Below are 18,447 nucleotides of genomic sequence, written 5' to 3'. Positions count from 1 at the left end.
CTGTATGTGCATATTCCTCCAGTAATAATTACCTGCAGTAAAAAGAAAAAATAAGCATAGGTTCCTTTGAGAAACGATTACATATACACTTAGTCAGTCAGTTATGTAAAGATAAATAGCGTTTTCTTTGGTAGAAGAAAAGCATCCACAAAAGATGAGAGAATGGTTTTAAGGTCCTTCAGTTTCCTTTTTGGTTGTTGCCTTTCATAATGTGTTCCTCTGCCATCCTTAGGTCAACCAGGTGAACCTCAAGGACTTCAGCGCCTCGGTTCTCCGCACCTCCTGCGCGGGAGGAAGCCAAGAGGTCGCCGGCTCCTTTTCCTTCGCCAGCCTGAATGTGTCTTCGCTTCAGTCGACTTTCGTGCAGGTGGGACAACGGGGCGTGGCTTCTGTTGTGAATGGGGGGACAACGGGGCGTGGCTTCTATTGTGAATGGGGGGACAACGGGGCGTGGCTTCTATTGTGAATGGGGGGACAACGGGGCGTGGCTTCTGTTGTGAATGGGGGGACAAGGGGGCGTGGCTTCTGTTGTGAATGGGGGACAAGGGGGGTGGCTTCTGTTGTGAATGGGGGGACAAGGGGGCGTGGCTTCTGTTGTGAATGGGGGACAAGGGGGCGTGGCTTCTGTTGTGAATGGGGGACAAGAGGGCGTGGCTTCTGTTGTGAATGGGGGACAAGGGGGCGTGGCTTCTGTTGTGAATGGGGGACAAGGGGGCGTGGCTTCTGTTGTGAATGGGGGACAAGGGGGTGTGGTCTCTATCGTGTAGGTAGGAAAAGGGCCGTGTGGGTATTGGTTAGGGAGAGGAAGGGAAGGGGAGATTTGCAGGAAAATGGTTTGTCATAATTTTCTTTTCACATTTTTGGGAGTAATTTCGTATCAGATAACGAATTTGACAATTACGTTAGCCTGTAAGGGCTAGGACCTACTTGTGCCTCCTGAATTGTAATGAATCTAATACTCTTATTCACCGATGATTATAACTTATGACATCATTAAAAAACACTCGCTCTCTATTAAATCGTCGTTTGCTCTCCTCCCTTTAGACGGAGACGCTGGACGCGTGGCCGGCAAGTGACCTCCTGAACATCATGACCAGCGATGAGACGCAGTTCATCACAGGTCAAATGTATTTCGATACCGTGCTTGTGCTTGGTAAGTCTGCAGTGTGCTGTATGATGGGAGAGGAGGTTTGAGTGAGAAAATAGGCAAACGGTAGAGTGACGTAATTCTAACACAATGCAATTTCCACTCTCTCTTTTTTTTTTTCTTCTTTATTTCTTTTTATCTCTGTGTCTCTCTCTCTCTTTCTCTCTCTCTCTCCTCTTTTTTCTTTCTCTCTCTCTCTCTTTTCTTTTTTCTCTCTCTCTCTCCACTTTTCTTTCCTCTCTCTCTTTCTTTCTCTCTCTCTTCTCTTTCTTCTCTTTCTCTCTCTCTTTTCTTTCTCTCTTCTCTCTCTCTTTCTCTTCTCTCTCTCTCTCTCTTTTTCTTTCCTCTCTCTCTCTCTTCTTTTCCTTTCTCTCTCTCTCTCTCTCTTCTCTCTCTCTCTCTCTTTTCTTTCTCTCTCTCTCTCTCTCTTTTCTTTCTCTCTGTTTTTCTCTCTCTCTCTTTTCTTTCTCTCTGTTTCTCTCTCTCTCTCTCTCTTTCTTCATTTCTCTCTCTCTCTCTCTTTCTTCATTTCTCTCTCTCTCTCTCTCTCTCTCTCTCTCCTCTCTTTTCTTTCTCATCTCTCTCTCTTTTCTTTCAGTCTTCTTCTCTATCTCTCTCTCTTTCTTCTCTCTCTCTCTCTCTCTCTTTTCTCTTATGAGATCTACTCTCTTTTTTTCTCTCTTATCTCTCACTCTCTCTGCTCTCTCGGAGTCTCTCTCTCTCTCTCTCTGTCTCTCCTCTATTTCTCTCTCTCTTCTCTCTTCTCTCCCCGGCACCCACCCCAGGCACATCGACCCCTTCACCACCGTGGGGGACTTGCGACGTCGGACTTCTGCCGCCACGGGCGCCCGTGCTCGGGGTGGAGGCGCGGAAGGGCTTCGCTAATCTCACGGTCGTCGGCAATCACACGGTGCAGAACATGAGGTATTTAGACATCTTTGTGGGCCTGTGTGTGTGTATCTGTGTGTGTATTTGTGCATATCTGTGTGTATCGGTGTGTGTATCTGTGTATCTGTGTGTTTGTGTCTGTCAGTTGTTCGTTTGGTTTCGTGGCGACAGGTCGGAATAGGTGTCACTGATGTGCTTTTATTCCCGGGCATTTATATTTTTGCAAACGTTACTACTGTATGTATTTTTTTTTGGGTTTTTTTTTGGTAATTTGAAATGCATGTGTTTTTTTCCGTGCATTTGATGTTCATGAATTTTGTATTTCTACAGTTCGTGTACTAATCGAAATGTATTATTTTTTATAACAAATACATTAACGGATATTAACACGGACACGCTGGAATATAAACTGCATATTATTTATAGTTTTTAAAAATTTCAGTATTTATTTGGTGGTTTTTAATCTTGATATTGCATTCTAATTCATCATTCGTTGCCATTTGACGTTGCGGTCGCTTCGTCAGGCGTGATTTTCGCCAAGGAATCAATCCCTCTCTCCCCTTGTTCCCCAGCACCGTGCAGGGCGTGGATGTGTCGGAGGCTTTCCAGGGCGCCGTCACCGACACCACGTGCGGACTCATCCCCGGCCGCACCACCTTCTCCAGGGGACTCAACTTGACATACTTGTGGTGAGATGACTCGCACAGGCGCAGGATCAAGCATAGGCATAGGGATAGGCACAGGCACATAGGGATAGGCACAGGCACATAGGGATAGGCACAGGCACATAGGGATAGGCACAGGAACATAGGGATAGGCACAGGAACATAGGATAGGCAAAAGGCACAGGGGACATAGGGATAGGAAAAGGCACATAGGGATGGAACAGGCACAGGCCATAGGGATAGGAACAGGCACAGGCACATAGGGATAGGAACAGGCACGGAACATAGGGATAGGAACAGCACAGGCACATAGGGATAGGCAAGGAACAGGCACATAGGGATAGGCACAGGAACAGGCACATAGGGATAGCACAGGAACAGGCACATAGGGATAGGGACAGGAACAGGCACATAGGGATAAGGCACAGTCACAGGCACAGGCACATATGGGTAGGGATAGGCACAGGCACATAAGGGATAGGCACAGTCCACAGGCACATAGGGATAGCAAAAGGACAGGCACATAGGGATAGGCACAGGAAAGGCACATAGGGATAGGCACAACAGGCACATAGGGATAGGCACAGGAACAGGCACATAGGATAGGCACAGGCAGGCACATAGGGATAGGCACAGGGCCCTAGGGATAGGCACAGGCACATAGGGATAGGCACAGGCACATAGGCACAGGAACAGGCACATAGGCACAGGAACAGGCACAGGCACATAGGGATAGGGACAGGCACAGGCACATAGGGATAAGCACAGGAACAGGCACATAGGGATAGGCACAGGCACAGGCACAAGCATAGACATAGGGATAGGCACAAGCATAGCATAGGCACACGGGAACAGGCACAAGCATAGCATAGGCACACGGGAACAGGCACAAGCATAGCATAGGCACACGGGAACAGGCACAAGCATAGCTTAGGCACACGGGAACAGGCACAAGCATAGCATAGGCACACGGGAACAGGCACAAGCATAGCATAGGCACACGGGAACAGGCACAAGCATAGCATAGGCACACGGGAACAGGCACAAGCATAGCATAGGCACACGGGAACAGGCACAAGCATAGCATAGGCACACGGGAACAGGCACAAGCATAGCATAGGCACACGGGAACAGGCACAAGCATAGCATAGGCACACGGGAACAGGCACAAGCATAGCATAGGGGCACGGGCACACGGGCACGGGCACGGGCACGGGCACACGGGCACGGGCACGGGCACACGGGCACGGGCACGGGCAGGGGACGGGGAAAACCCGGGCACGGGCACACGGGCAGGGACGGGGACCGGGCAGGGCTGCCAGGATTTTATTTTATGAAAATTTAAATTGATATGTTAAAAACAGGAGTAAAATGTAAAATATTTTTTAGATGTAAATAAGCTCTTATCCTCCTCCCCCTCCTCTCCCCTCTCTCCCTCACTCCCCTCTCCCCCCTTTTCTCCCTCTCTCTCCCCTCTCTCCTCTCTCTCCCCCTCTCTCCCTCTCTCTCCCTCTCTCTCCCTTCCCTTCTCTCCCTCTCTCCTCTCTCTCCCCCCTCTCCCCTCTCTCCCCTCTCTCTCCCCCTCTCCCCCTCTCTTTTCACTCTCTCTCCCTCCCCTCTCCCCGTTCCCTCTCTCTTCTCTCTCTCTCCTCTCTCTCTCCCCCTCTTTCCTCCTCTCTCTCTCTCTCTCTCTCTCTCTCTCTCTCTCCTCTCTCTCTTCTCTCTCTCCTCTCTCTCCTCTCTTTGCCCCCGCTCCTCTCTCCTCTCTCTCTCTCTCTCTCTCTCCCTCTCTCTCTCTCTCCCGTCTCTCCTCTCTCTTCTCTCTCTCTCCCCCTCCCCCTTCCCCCTCTTCTCTCTCTGCCCGTCTTTCCCCCTCTCTCTTCCTTTCCGTCTCTCTCTCCTCCTCTTCTCTGCCCCCCTTTCTCTTCTCCCCTCTCCTCCCCCTCTCTCTCTCTCTTTTTCCCCCCCTCTCTCCCTCTCCCTCCCTCCTCCCCCCTTTCGCTCCTTCTTTTTCCTCCGCCCCCTTCCCCCCCCTCCTCCTCCCTCCCTCCCTCCCTCCCCCCTCCCTCTTTATTTAAGGCACCACCGAAAAAAGGGGCCCCCGCCTCCTTCCGAGGGGGGGGGGAGGGGAAAAGGGGGAGCGGACCCCTTGGGAAAACCAGGTCAGGCAAGGGTCCCGTCCGTCGTGGGTGGGAGAGAAGGTGCTTGACCTGTTTGGCGTCAGGGCCCTGGCGGTTATCTTTTTTTTTTTTTTTTTTTTTTTTTTTAACTTTCCCTTTTGTCGTCAATGTGATCTTGTTTTGGTAGTTTTTTTATTTCCCTTTTTTTTTCTTTGATTCGTGGACACTTGTTTTATTTTCGTATAGGGGGGCTATCCGTATTACCCTATTTTAAAAATTTATATTTATTTTGGTTTTTAGTAAAAATATAGTAAAGAAAAAACAAAAAAATAAAAAATCGTGGGGGGTTTTTGGGGGTTTTGCGTGGGGGGTGGGCGTGGGGGTGGGGTGGGGGTGCGGTGTGGGGGTGTGTGGTTGGCGTGTGATTGATATATTAAAGTGTGGGGGGGGGTGAAGTATTTATATATATATATTATAACGTGGGGCGGTGTATGATAAATTATATATATTATATATATTAATGTGTGTGGCGTTGTATGGTATTATAGTGTAAAGTACATATACATAATATATACAACAATACTGTATATGTATATGTAGGTATGTGTATGGTATTGTAAAATGTATGGATATTTGTATGTAATATATTTTTATACGCGCGCGCGCGCGCGCAACACCACCCCACACACACACACACACACACACACACACCCCCCCCAAAACACACACCACACACACACAACCACACAAACACAATACACACACAGATACACCACAGATACCCCACAGATTATATATATATATATATATATATTAAAATAAAATTATAAAATTTTAATATATATATATATTTTATTTAATAATTTTATATTTAAGATAATGTGTTATATAGATATTAAAAGAATATTTACATCATGTCTTTTTTTTCCGCCCCCTTTATTTTATGTAGAGTTCGTTTGTTCGCCCCTGTAATTATGCATTATGAAGTTCATAGTGCACGGTACATTTTGCAATATGGACTAATGTACGGAACAAAATATTATTGGAAACCATTCCATTTTCCCCTTTTTCATTTTTTGTTCCAGATATTGCACTTACGGTCGAAAGTCTTACTTCTGACGACGGCCACTTCAACTCAATGAATCTGACAGATTTGTGGAACACAGCTGTGAGTGTAACCAATTTTTCGGAATATTGTATCGGAAAATCTTTATAATTTTGGACCATTCTGTTATCGCCCCCCCCCCTCCCTCCGCGCCCTCTTCCCCGAAAGAAGGTTAAAAGAAATGTACTAGATGTTGTATTCTTGATGTGTAAAGTTTGTTCTGTGTAGAAATCTTTACTGTTTAATTGAATCATCTACGAAAGAATTCACATTTGTATTAATTTGTATATATTCTTTCAAAATTGTTTAAAGACCCGCTCCTCGCACCCCTTCCTCCCTTTGTCGCACTCTCGCCGCCTCATCCTCCCCATGCCTTCCTCCCTCCCCCCCCCCCCCCCTTCCGTCCTTTCGTCCTCCCTTTGCCTCCTTCCTTCCTTCCTCTCATCCTTTCATCCTCCCTTTGCCTCCTTCCTTCCTTCCTTCCTTCCTTCCTCTCATCCTTTCATCCTCCCTTTGCCTCCTTCCTTCCTTCCTTCCTTCCTTCCTTCCTTCCTCTCATCCTTTCATCCTCCCTTTGCCTCCTTCCTTCCTTCCTTCCTTCCTTCCTCTCATCCTTTCATCCTCCCTTTGCCTCCTTCCTTCCTTCCTTCTTTTTCATCCTCCCTTTGCCTCCTTCCTTCCTTCCTTCCTTCCTCTCATCCTCCCTTTCATCGTTCTCACCCCTTCCCTCCCCCCCCCCAGGTCCGGCTTGACCGAGAGAACGTGGTGAGCGGTCAGGTCTATTTCCAGGGCGGGGTGACCTTCCAGGACCTTAACCTTCACAGGACCCTCGATGGCGTCTTGGCCCTGATAGCTTCTCCTCCAGACGTGTCGGAACTCGCCCTGCCTTATGAATATACTTATAATATATCTCGCATCAACCACCATGTTTTGGAAGGTGCGTTAAGGTCGACAGAGACGGGAACATGTGCTGGGTGTTGAGCCTTGTTGACAGAATGCCGTGCATACTTGCTTCTTATTCACCGATTTTTTATGCATTTTTTATATAATATGATTTTCTTGATTTCTGGAGGTCTTGAACATTCCTGAGCAATTCAATGAAAAACAAGGATTTTAGAGGAGTTATTCTCATTCTTGTGCCTATTTATTTGACCCGATCATTTCCAAAAATCGTAAGAGTTGCATGTTATGTACCTGGTACCTGTTTGCATCATCAACCGTTTTCATACTTATCTGCATTTCTCCTCATTTAATGGCTTCGTAGGTCAAGCTAATGAATTCTGGGGCTGGCGGAGAGTGCAGGAGTTTCAGGAGCCCCTGGTGAGAATGGTGCCCCTCATCATGGACCCCTTCCTGCAAGGGCGCCCCTCGAGCAACACCACAGAATACCTCGCACTCATAACGTCCTTGGGCAGCACCAAGATCTTCAAGCTCCTCGAAGATGGTCGTTATGAGGATACAAGTAAGTCGATGAAATTTAAAATTGTAGCGTTTAGTTTGCAAGTGCAAAAATACCCTTTTTCTGGTCAGTTGTGCAAATTAATTGGACCATCCTGCAAGTCGGAAAGAAAATCCATTTTCATCTACAATCACATTATCATCATTCCTTAGTTTGTACATTATTGATAAGGATGTCCACCTTTTGTTCTATTAGCAATGTAGGAACCTCTGCTGAAGGTGAGGTTCCAGCTGAACTTATTACGATGGTAGCGTTGTCCGAAAGAATGTTTCTGCCCTTACATTTATTCACTTGTCACAGGCACAACACAACATAACACAGCAGTACAACAAATACACTCATTAAGGTATCTCAGCAACCATCTCAACACACAACCAATGTGTCTTCCTCTCTTCTACACTGCCATCGTGATTGAAGGTGAGGACAGCTTGTAAACATAGTTAAGAGGGTCAGCTACCTACCCTAGGTACCATGGATGATTGAACACCTACAGGGCTGACTCGCTTTGATCTATTGAGGTGTCAATCCCCTATCGCTAATCTCATTTAAAAGTTGATGTAGAGGTCAACTAGATGGCCTTCAGTAAGGCCCAGATGTCTTCACGAGACTTCCCCGGGCGGGAAACTGAATGGGCTTGAAGGATCTCCTTGAAGGCATCACACCTCACTTACTTCCAATACATTATTACAGAAAAAAACTTGAATTGCAAACGTGTACAGCAAGCATTTAAAGTAGGCATAATAAAAAAATGACATGATATCATTCATGGTTCGCCAGTACTACAAATCACAAATGTCTTCAGCTCGTCGACGCGCGCATCTTCCGGGTCACTCGGGACCTGCGTCACGGCGGCCCAATCCGTCCTCCACAAGCCTTCTTCCCCAGACTCGCCCTCAGGAGCTCACTGGTCCTGACCTACGACCGGGTAGGCCTCGTTGCACTTGAAGGGACTGTTCTGATGGAGGCACCTCCTGACGGGTGTAGCACAGATGGGAATCATTGTTGCACATGGCCCTGATCTCCTCCCTTCGGTGTTAGGTCCTCCAGCAGTGTGCACATCGCCTCCAATGCCTGAATAGTCTCCCTCGGCATGTGCGCCTGTTGGACTTCCTCCTGATCTTGAGGAAGAAAAAGGCAAAAGGAACCAGGGCGTCACCCTCCTGAAGTCAGCCTGGTTGAGTTTCCCGCTGTGGGCCAGGCGGACAGTCCAACGCGTTGACACTGGTCTTCTAGGGCCTGCAGGTAGTTGAAGAGTCGGGGAGGAATACCAGTTGTTAGTGTGCCTTGCTGAGCAGCTCAGGTCGTCGTCAGGTCGATGACGGCCTTTATGCCAGTGGAGAACTCCCCGCGATTTTGAACCATGTAGATCTTGAAGGCCGCTGTATACTCTCCCTCTCAACTACTGGACGAGCAGAACTTGTAGACCTTCAGGCCCCGCCTTGCTCACTTGCTCAGATGCGGGGTGAGATGATATCCCTTGAAGGCCCATGACGGTGACGGTCATGTTCGGGACAAAGATCATTATCCAGGACATCGAGCACCTGTCGCAGCTTCCACAGTTGATCCTCTGCATTGTGCTCCCCCTTGTCAGCGAAGTGGAGTGATGGTCAAAGCACCGAACTGATCCCTGGTCACTGTCTTGGGAACACGGGCGAAAACCTCAAAGGATCAGTAGACCAGAAGTCCCTCAGGGTAAACCAGGATTGGAGTCCCATGAGTAACCGCAGGCTGATGAAGGACTGGAGCTCCCATACTGTTGTCCTCCCATATCTTCATGTGCGAAGAGGGTGTTCACAGATGTTCGTGGGCATATCTGTAATTGCTAGATGATAAAACGTTTTCAAACACATGTTAAAAAAAGGATAAGTAGGATGAAAATCACCTTTCAAATCGAATACAAGAAACGGAATTCCGTTGCAAGGAGTATACCTGCCAACTCCGTTTGTGTAGTGGTAGCCCAATTTTGCACTTGTATTAGTTAGATGTTGCAGTAAGCCATTTTTGTATACAGCCTATTCACAACCATCTTTGTATCCAGACTATGGATCTGTTAATGCAAGACTTGTATACATCCCCCATAGATTTTGTGTGTTCCTCTACTATTGCAAATGCATCTTTTTAATATGCAGCTATGTACAGTTTTTGTGTAGACATGTAAGGTGCACAATCAATGATGAATTTTTCCATGGGCAAATGGATCGACCTTTTGGTTTTAACTTATTGGGACATTAAGCTATGTAATGTTCATGTAAATTTTGTATATCAGAGGGTGTGCATGTGAATGATTAGTCACATCTGCTTGTCTGATTTTATGTTGCAGTTGTTTTTGAAAAGATGTAAGATACAAGGATTCTCTGAGCTTTGACCCCAATTACAGTGGAAATTTGTATCATTCTATCAAAATGGATGGTACGTTTAGATCTGATCTCATGTTCACTATCCTAGCTGTTCTCAGGATGCCGAGGACAATTCTCATAGCTTCATTTTGCACTATCTCTAAGCTATGTATTTCAAAGTGTGTGTGTGTTCTTATTTACCACCATGGTTAACTGCACAGGCGTGGGCAAGCTGTAGTACAATTGATGCATGGTCATAGCATCATATAATAGTATTACATTGGAATTTTAGGCTATATGAACCGTATTCATGTTGACAAATGTAGACAAGGTATGAATGAGAATGAATATCTTCACAATACAAGAGATGTATTTGACCGGTTTCGAATGCGTCTTCGTCAGAAATACATACAACAGAGAAATTACATAGAAGATATATATCAGGTGTGAGCTGACAAAATACCTGACTGTGACCTCCTATTCGTTGCTCGTAGGATTGTTGCTGTGACCTTGGATAATCTGAACCTGCCCGATGCCGTGTTGACATTACTCTCCGTCGCGATGTATGCTGCTTCCATAATTTTTCTTTTTATTTTTTTTTTATTTTTGTTTCTAGTTTGTTCAGTCCTTCATGGACTATTTCTGCGTCCGTCCAGTTTGGTAGATGTCCAGCTTCATCTACATGTACCACCATGGCATTGGAAGTTCTGTGGTGACGGATGTCAGCTCGATGTTCGCTGATCCCTGGTGCTGAAACCACGGCCTGTTTCCCCAAAGTATGCTGTATCGCAACCACTGCAGGGTATGCGATATACAACACTACAAGGGTTGCTTTCGGGCTGCTTTCTGTCATGTATTAAGTCATGTATCTTTTCCCCGGATGTGCTGGCGATTCTCACTATTTTGCCGAAGTATCTGCTGATCGCCTGGGAAATGTTACATGACGGTAAAATGAGACAATTATTAGAAGAGGGTGCGGGGTCTGCTCTTACAAGTATGCTCTCCGCCTTCTTTCTGAGGTTTAACAGGAAGCCTCTGGGATACTTATGTTTCATGAAAGAACTAATTATATAGGCAACCTCATCCTCGAGAAATTCAGGGCTGCAGATCCTCAGTGCTCTGAGGAAGAAGCCAATCACAACACCAGATTTCGTTTTGTTGTTGTGGGCGGAGTATAATGGATATAATCATCTTTATTTGTTGGCTTCCTGTATACAGAGAAACGTAGGCCGTCGTCACCCCGATGGATCAGAGTGTCCAGGAAAGGTAGTTTCTGATTCTCCTCCTCCACGGTGAACTGGATTTTCTCGTGAACGGAGTTGAGTCGCGTTAGTGTATGTTGTAAGCACGACCTCCTGGGGACAATGACGAGGACGTCATCTACGTATCGAAGCCATGTTGAATATCTGCCAATTATATCCCTGTAGTTATCCCTCTCCAGCGTCTCCATGAACAGCAAGCCATGACGGCACTCAAGGGGGAGCCCATGGCGAGACCACTAATCTGCTGGTATTCATCCCCAGCAAATTCGAAGTAGCCGAAGTCCAAGTCCACGCATAACTTCACTAGGAGAACGAAGTGGTGTCTCGGCAGCGGGAGTTCTGCGTCTGTCATGGAGCTGGTGACCCTCTCGACTGCCCGGACTGCTCCGTCTGTGGGTACATTGGTAAAGAGGGATTTAACATCAAAACTGGCAAGTTTTTTATTCTATACCCAGAATTCTGGAGACGTCTGATGAGGTCCCCGGAGTTCTTCAGGTGGGAATCACTGATGACCCCCATAGCGCCAGAGAAGGGTTTAGCCAAATACTTGGCCAAACGATGGGGAGCGCTGCCAATGCCAGAGGTGATCGGTCTCATCGGCATGCCTGGCTTGTGTACCTTCGGGAGACCTCTCATGGACGGGTTGCGGGGGCCTCTTCCAGCAGGTGAAGTAGGCGTTTACCGTCGGCTGAACGCAGAAGTAAATCCCTCGCCTTTTTCTTGAACCTGGCAGCCTCCATCTTCCCTTTACCTTTCGTTACTTTCCTGTAAACAGAAGAATCGGAAAGTAATTTGTTCATTTTGAGTAAATAATCACTTTTATCCATAACAATGCCACCACCTTTATCAGCCTGGGTGATGACGATGGTCTTGTCGTCGCGGAAGTCCTTCAACGCGGAGATATATCTGCGTGGGATCGCCGGGGGGCGCGACGATGCATCAGCCATACAGCAAGCAGTGATCCTTTGGACGAACCCTTTGTCGACGTCACTATCGGTCCAGCGGTGGTTCGAGATGACGTAGTCCATTAGGTCCTTCTTTTCTTGCCCGGTGCTGAATTTGAGGCCTAGCGAGAGGGCTTCTTTTTCCAAGGGAGTCAGGTGTTTGGAGGACATGTTTTTGAGGAGATCACTTCGTCCAGCTTTTGTTCAACTGCTCTTTCTGCATATACGATGTAACTTCTCTTTATGTTTGACTCGTTGAGCTTGGTCCTCCTGTTGTAATTGGATGACCAGCCCATGGGGAAGGTGTTCTCCCTCGAGTTCATCCCGGAGTTCGTCGAGTCGGTGTTGCAGGGTCCTAATGGCCTCCACAAGGAAGGCCCGAGCACTATCTGGGAACGGATGCTCGCCGGATTTCAACTGGCCTGGAGCTGAAGTGGCAATACTTGCTCAGCCAAGCAGTCCATCAGGAACCAACGCCGATTCTTGACACTCTGGATCTTGCGTCTTGTGAAAAATCCCGGGGAGGGGGGACCCATTCGCCATTCATGCCGTGAGTATGATGAACCGTATTCATATTGACAAATGTAGACAAGGTATGAATGAGAATGAATATCTTCACAATACAAGAGATGTATTTGACCGGTTTCGAATGCGTCTTCGTCAGAAATACATACAACAGAGAAATTACATAGAAGATATATATCAAGCGTGAGCTGACAAAATACCTGACTGTGACCTCCTATTCGTTGCTCGTAGGATTGTTGCTGTGACCTTGGATAATCTGAACCTGCCCGATGCCGTGTTGACATTACTCTCCGTCGCGATGTAGGCTGCTTCCATAATTTTCTTTTTTTTTTTTCTTTTTCTTTTAGTTTGTTCAGTCCTTCATGGACTATTTCTGCGTCCTTCCAGTTTGGTAGATGTCCAGCTTCATCTACATGTACCACCATGGCATTGGAAGTTCTGTGGTGATGGATGTCAGCTCGATGTTCGCTGATCCTGGTGCTGAAACCACGGCCTGTTTCCCCAAAGTATGCTGTATCGCAACCACTGCAGGGTATGCGATATACAACACTACAAGGGTTGCTTTCGGGCTGCTTTCTGTCATGTATCAAGTCGTGTATCTTTTCCCCGGATGTGCTGGCGATTCTCACTATTTTGCCGAAGTATCTGCTGATCGCCTGGGAAATGTTACATGATGGTAAAATGAGACAATTATTAGAAGAGGGTGCGGGGTCTGCTCTTACAAGTATGCTCTCCGCCTTCTTTCTGAGGTTTAACAGGAAGCCTCTGGGATACTTATGTTTCATGAAAGAACTAATTATATAGGCAACCTCATCCTCGAGAAAATTTAGGGCTGCAGATCCTCAGTGCTCTGAGGAAGAAGCCAATCACAACACCAGATTCGTTTTGTTGCTGTGGGCGGAGTAGTAATGGATATAATCATCTTTATTTGTTGGCTTCCTGTATACAGAGGCCGTCGTCACCCCGATGGATCAGAGTGTCCAGGAAAGGTAGTTTCTGATTCTCCTCCTCCACGGTGAACTGGATTTTCTCGTGAACGGAGTTGATTCGCGTTAGTGTATGTTGTAAGCACAACCTCCTGGGGACAATGACGAGGACGTCATCTACGTATCGAAGCCATGTTGAATGTCTGCCAATTATATCCCTGTAGTTATCCTCTCCAGCGTCTCCATGAACAAGCAAGCCATGACGGCACTCAAGGGGAGCCCATGGCGAGACCACTAATCTGCTGGTATTCATCCCCAGCAAATTCGAAGTAGCCGAAGTCCACGCATAACTTCACTAGGAGAACGAAGTGGTGTCTCGGCAGCGGGAGTTCTGCGTCTGTCATGGAGCTGGTGACCCTCTCGACTGCCCGGACTGCTCCGTCTGTGGGTACATTGGTAAAGAGGGATTTAACATCAAAACTGGCAAGTTTTTTATTTCTATACCCAGAATTCTGGAGACGTCTGAGGTCCCCGGAGTTCTTCAGGTGGGAATCACTGATGACCCCCATAGCGCCAGAGAGGGGTTTAGCCAAATACTTGGCCAAACGATGGGGAGCGCTGCCAATGCCAGAGGTGATCGGTCTCATCGGCATGCCTGGCTTGTGTACCTTCGGGAGACCTCTCATGGACGGGTTGCGGGGGCCTCTTCCAGCAGGTGAAGTAGGCGTTTACCGTCGGCTGAACGCAGAAGTAAATCCCTCGCCTTTTTCTTGAACCTGGCAGCCTCCATCTTCCCTTCACCTTTCGTTACTTTCCTGTAAACATTATTTACTCATCTACCACACTAGCATACAGTTTGGGTGTGGAAAAGCATTGCTACATTTGATATGTGGTCATGTGATATTACATTCCAAATTTAGGATACAAAAGTTTATCTACATCCACACTTTACTTGTCACATGCTGATTTTGCGAGCCGATTTGCATGATCATGTCTAGGGATTTCAGCATGCGATGGAATCCAATAACGTATATTATGGCATCGTCTTTTTTTTTGCATGATACACATTTGTCCTGATGCCATATGCAGTATTTCCAGGCTGGTGACGTCCGTCCCACAGGGCACCCTAGCCGCGGGTTGGGTTGGGGCCGCGCTGGTCACTCGCAGTCGGTTCTGGTTCCATAGGGGCCAGGGTAGGGAGGGGTGTGCACCCCAGTGCAAGGCAGGCTCACCTGTCATCCCACACTTGAAGCATAAAAGGAAAAAATCACCTAGTTTACTTTAATTGGCCGGGTGATTAGGTCTCCATTAGTGAGGTCCCAAGGTTATAGGGGAGGATAAGTGAGATTCATAGTTTGATCTGTTTACCTTTTTCCTACATCTCATTGTTCTTAATGCTGTCGTGTATGTAACTTTTACCGTATTGCAACAAATTTAAATGCAGCACTAGCTCTATGCTGCATTTCCATTAAAGAAACTTTAGTCTACATCATTCTGAAGAAATTTCTCCTCTCTCCAATCAGATATGAATTTAGGTGGAGTCTGTACCAAAAATGCGGTGGGTTACACAAGCCATGGGAAGAATTGTTGTGACAGGACATGTCTGCTTGGATGTTTCCTCAGATGGTGGCACGGTATGTAAAAAAAAGTATGCAGAGGAAGTAGATATTCGTTAATCAATATATATACTCGATTTATTTTGTTTGTACAATTTTCTCTCCCATGTAATCTTTACACAGCAACTTGTAAAGAAGATTGATCAGGCCTGGAGAACTAAGGATAATTCAATCATAGGAAAAATGGATAGTGCCTTGTTTTGCTTTGTCTTCTTCAGTCTCTCCTTTATACATTATATATACACATGCATCCATTTTTTTGGTATTAATCTTTTAACCCTTCTTCTAACTTGCTTTTAAATGGTTTCTCCATTGGCCATCCCAGAAAGTAACAAGTGACAAGGAGGTGCTAATCTGGAACATCACAGCTGGTGGGGCCCGTTGGACGTCTAGTGTGTCCACTCCTGGAGCAGCTGATGTGCAGGTATTTTGCTCTGAGGATATGGTCATCTATGACGACACTCTGATACAGAGTTGCTTCTCTTTGATAGAAATAGTTTTAAAGATTACCGATACTTTTTTTTTCTTCATTCATTGTTACCGTTTTTCAACAGATGGTGATGCTGCGTGAGAAGCCCTGCTTAATCATTGTTCCTGCAAGGGGTAATGAAGTCCTGGTAACCTGTGAACATTCGCCAGGCCATTTCCAGGAGCTACAACGGCTGACCACTAAATTCAACCCAGTCAAGGTAGATCTTCAAACTACCTCATTTAAGCTTTATTCCTCATCATTTCCTTACCCAATTTTAACAGGATATACAGGTCTCTTATTGTGTTATTATTCCCTAGGGTTTACTTAATATCGAAACAAGTAATATACAAAAAAACAAATTTCAGTACTTCTAATTTATACATATCATTATTTCATATAACTGTCTAAACAAATCTTGAACTTTTGGCCATCCATGGATATGACCTATTGTGCATGATAGGGGGTAATCAGTAATATCATCATAAAGCCAAATAGCAAGACTGTCATTAGTGTCATTATCCAGCCATTTCCTGTTCATATTAATTCCTTTTCACTCCCAGGCGTCCGTAGTAGAGCACACGGATCCTAGTGGCACCACCACCACCTTCTAGGGGTGGCCGACCAAGGCGACTCTCATGAGCACATGGGTTCCTTCATGCTGTGGCGGTACGACGTCGAGGAGGACACTTTCTCTCTACTCCAGGTCCGCATTTCGTTATTTTCAACTGAGACTGAGAAAAATATGGATATTTTTCTCGAAATTTAAATGTTGAAACTTTTTTATTTTACATAGCTGAATTGTATTCCGTACTGTGGAAGTAAATGTGTAATGTAATCTTTTCAGGTTATAAACATGGATGATGTGAAGTGGGTAGAAATGACGTCACACTTGAGTGACCTGTTCCTTGTTGTGGTCTCGGGGGCCTTCAGAGGGGACCAACAGGGGCAGGTACACATATACAGGTAAGAAAGATCAGCTGATGATTTTAATCATGCTATATCTGTATCATTCTCGTTGAATTTTGGATGTGTGTGTGAGAAACCAAATACCTCAACTATTACGTTGGGGGATTCAATACTACATTTCCCTTAATCTAGCAACAGTCAGGACTCGTGGATCCTAACAGATTCAAATTGTGCCGACTTGGATTCATGCAGTGTTTAACAGATTTTTATGCATGGCGCAAGTTTTTCAAAAAATTGTTTTATAACACCTGTTTTTAACATACAAATAAATGGCAGTTTTTAAATTAACTTAAATAATTTTCCAATACTTGTGTTTAATGTTGTTACACGCGTTTTACTTACTACAACCATTACTGGAATGTGCAGCATCTACTTCCTTTCTTTCTGATATTTATTAGCAAGATATGGAAAAAAAATCATATGAACATTCACTAGTATCGGCTTATATTTTGATGATTGATATTCATTCACACGTCATTTGTTTTGGTATGAGGCTCGACATCTGTTTCTCTACATACACACAGGCTTGCACATGTTCAGTATTTTTTCAAAAATAATTTTGGTTCCAGAATGGACTGGTTTGACGGGGATGGAACCCAGGCTCTTGGACATTATGGAACAGTCGTTCAGAGTGGCGAGACTGACCGGCTTACAGCCTTGAGAGCCAAACCGCAATTTTACTTCGTTCAAGAGGTAGTGGTAGAAGAACCCGTAGAGGCCCGGTTCTACACCCTTCCTACTGGAGAACTTAATCTTTACGTTATCAAGCAGGACGGCATAGTGGTTCGCTTTTCGCAGAAGGGTATTCACAGGTGAGATGCGCTAAATACTTTGTGAACAAAATAGTAAAGAGAAGAATGATTAATACATGATTCTATGAAAGGCCTTCACAATGCCTTGCTGCTTAGGATATATAATACATGAGATGCAGATATGACACTCGGAGGGATCAAAATCCTTACAAAAGGCTTACATGTAGATAAAGGTGAATGTGGTGGAGGTGAAATTGTAAGTGGCAAGTCTTAACGCGCCATGGAGAACTTACATTAGCATTTTAATATTCAATAAGTCAACTTCCAACATGAGAACAATATAAGTCCTGTTGCTGTTATAATCGTTGCCTTCATGCGAAAAACAAAGATAATAAATGCATGAAACTGAGAACCTGCTCAAATATTTTTCTTCACCACTAAGGTTCTGGAAAGAGGGGGAGCTGCACGCCCCTGGGAAAGTCACCCTGGATGTGTGGTCATCGTGGGTCAACGGCAGGATCGTCCAGCGACTAAACGCGGGAGGAAGTTCCTGCCAGGACGTCGAGAAAAAGAACTTCCCAGAGGAACCTGCCATAGTGCTTGAGGCCCTTTTCCGCGGCGGGGTCGATTCCCAGGGCCAGCCATCGTGCCCGCCAACCACTAGGGACTCTGCAGAAGGATTTTCGTGGGATGCGAAGACTCGCCTTCCTGAAGAATTTGCTTGGTCTGTCTTCACCTTTTAACCATGAACATTCAGGGTTTGCGATTCTTGCTTTTCATGAGCTCCCTTGTTAATTTTTGGTTATATCTATACCCATGATGTATAGAATAATATATTGGTGGCATTCGAGCGTGAAGTCTCTCCTTTTAATTGTTACTAAATCTAGTCTTTTAATTATAGATACGTCATGCATATATGTATTTTTGTATTATCGGTATCTATATGTTTTAAGTGTTTGTTATTGTTGATGTACTTAAGACGTATGACTTTTAGCTTCCTTGTTTTTGTTGTGTTGTCTTTAAAATGAAAAAAAATAAAACAAAAAATAAATCAAATAAAAATTTTAATCGACTATTTCTATCCCTCGATCAAATTTTGGATCACCTGATTTTTATATTTTTTTCATGTTTCGATCACATTTACGTTAATACAAGTGGAAAGCATCTTATTTATGACTTCAGGTTCGTAGTAACTTAAATTAGCTGTCAGTTTACGACGAAAGGAGAAAAGAAATGGAAGATAAAGTGACGGAAACTCCACTAT

General features: G+C 45.5%; 3 protein-coding genes across 3 annotated transcripts; 2 read left to right on the top strand and 1 right to left on the bottom strand.

Moving 5' to 3' along the window:
• Positions 1-3,128: 3,128 nt before the first annotated feature.
• LOC119570656 (cysteine-rich PAK1 inhibitor-like) lies at positions 3,129-5,826 on the bottom strand. The gene is made up of 2 exons (XM_037918308.1): positions 5,820-5,826; positions 3,129-4,015 (listed from the first exon to the last, which is right to left on the bottom strand). Exons 1-2 carry the CDS (start codon positions 5,824-5,826, stop codon positions 3,129-3,131), a joined length of 894 nt encoding a protein of 297 aa, XP_037774236.1.
• Positions 4,879-15,682, top strand: LOC119570655. The gene is made up of 7 exons (XM_037918307.1): positions 4,879-4,901; positions 5,906-5,988; positions 6,667-6,862; positions 7,190-7,387; positions 14,901-15,011; positions 15,319-15,417; positions 15,548-15,682. The coding sequence occupies exons 2-6, from the start codon at positions 5,959-5,961 to the stop codon at positions 15,330-15,332; spliced, it is 549 nt and encodes a 182-aa protein (XP_037774235.1). The 5' UTR covers positions 4,879-4,901; positions 5,906-5,958; the 3' UTR covers positions 15,333-15,417; positions 15,548-15,682.
• LOC119570654 lies at positions 15,548-18,128 on the top strand. The gene is made up of 5 exons (XM_037918306.1): positions 15,548-15,682; positions 16,026-16,168; positions 16,310-16,428; positions 17,001-17,243; positions 17,626-18,128. Exons 2-5 carry the CDS (start codon positions 16,109-16,111, stop codon positions 17,924-17,926), a joined length of 723 nt encoding a protein of 240 aa, XP_037774234.1. The 5' UTR covers positions 15,548-15,682; positions 16,026-16,108; the 3' UTR covers positions 17,927-18,128.
• The last annotated feature ends 319 nt before the right edge of the window (positions 18,129-18,447 follow it).

The sequence above is a fragment of the Penaeus monodon genome, unplaced genomic scaffold, assembly GCF_015228065.2.
Source record: "Penaeus monodon isolate SGIC_2016 unplaced genomic scaffold, NSTDA_Pmon_1 PmonScaffold_346, whole genome shotgun sequence".
NCBI classification, from domain to species: domain Eukaryota; kingdom Metazoa; phylum Arthropoda; class Malacostraca; order Decapoda; family Penaeidae; genus Penaeus; species Penaeus monodon.
This window is presented reverse-complemented; position numbering and strand designations above follow the sequence as displayed.

What these genes read in the sequence shown, in the direction of transcription:
- LOC119570655 (XM_037918307.1), top strand. Translation starts at nt 5,959, where the DNA reads ATGAATCTGACAGATTTGTGGAACACAGCT. An exon ending in CAACCACCATGTTTTGGAAG is followed by an intron (nt 6,863 to 7,189) that starts GTGCGTTAAGGT and finishes ATGGCTTCGTAG; the next exon opens with GTCAAGCTAATGAATTCTGG. An exon ending in TGGTCGTTATGAGGATACAA is followed by an intron (nt 7,388 to 14,900) that starts GTAAGTCGATGA and finishes CTCTCCAATCAG; the next exon opens with ATATGAATTTAGGTGGAGTC.
- LOC119570654 (XM_037918306.1), top strand. Translation starts at nt 16,109, where the DNA reads ATGGGTTCCTTCATGCTGTGGCGGTACGACGTCGAGGAGGACACTTTC. An exon ending in ACACTTTCTCTCTACTCCAG is followed by an intron (nt 16,169 to 16,309) that starts GTCCGCATTTCG and finishes TAATCTTTTCAG; the next exon opens with GTTATAAACATGGATGATGT. An exon ending in GGGCAGGTACACATATACAG is followed by an intron (nt 16,429 to 17,000) that starts GTAAGAAAGATC and finishes TTTTGGTTCCAG; the next exon opens with AATGGACTGGTTTGACGGGG.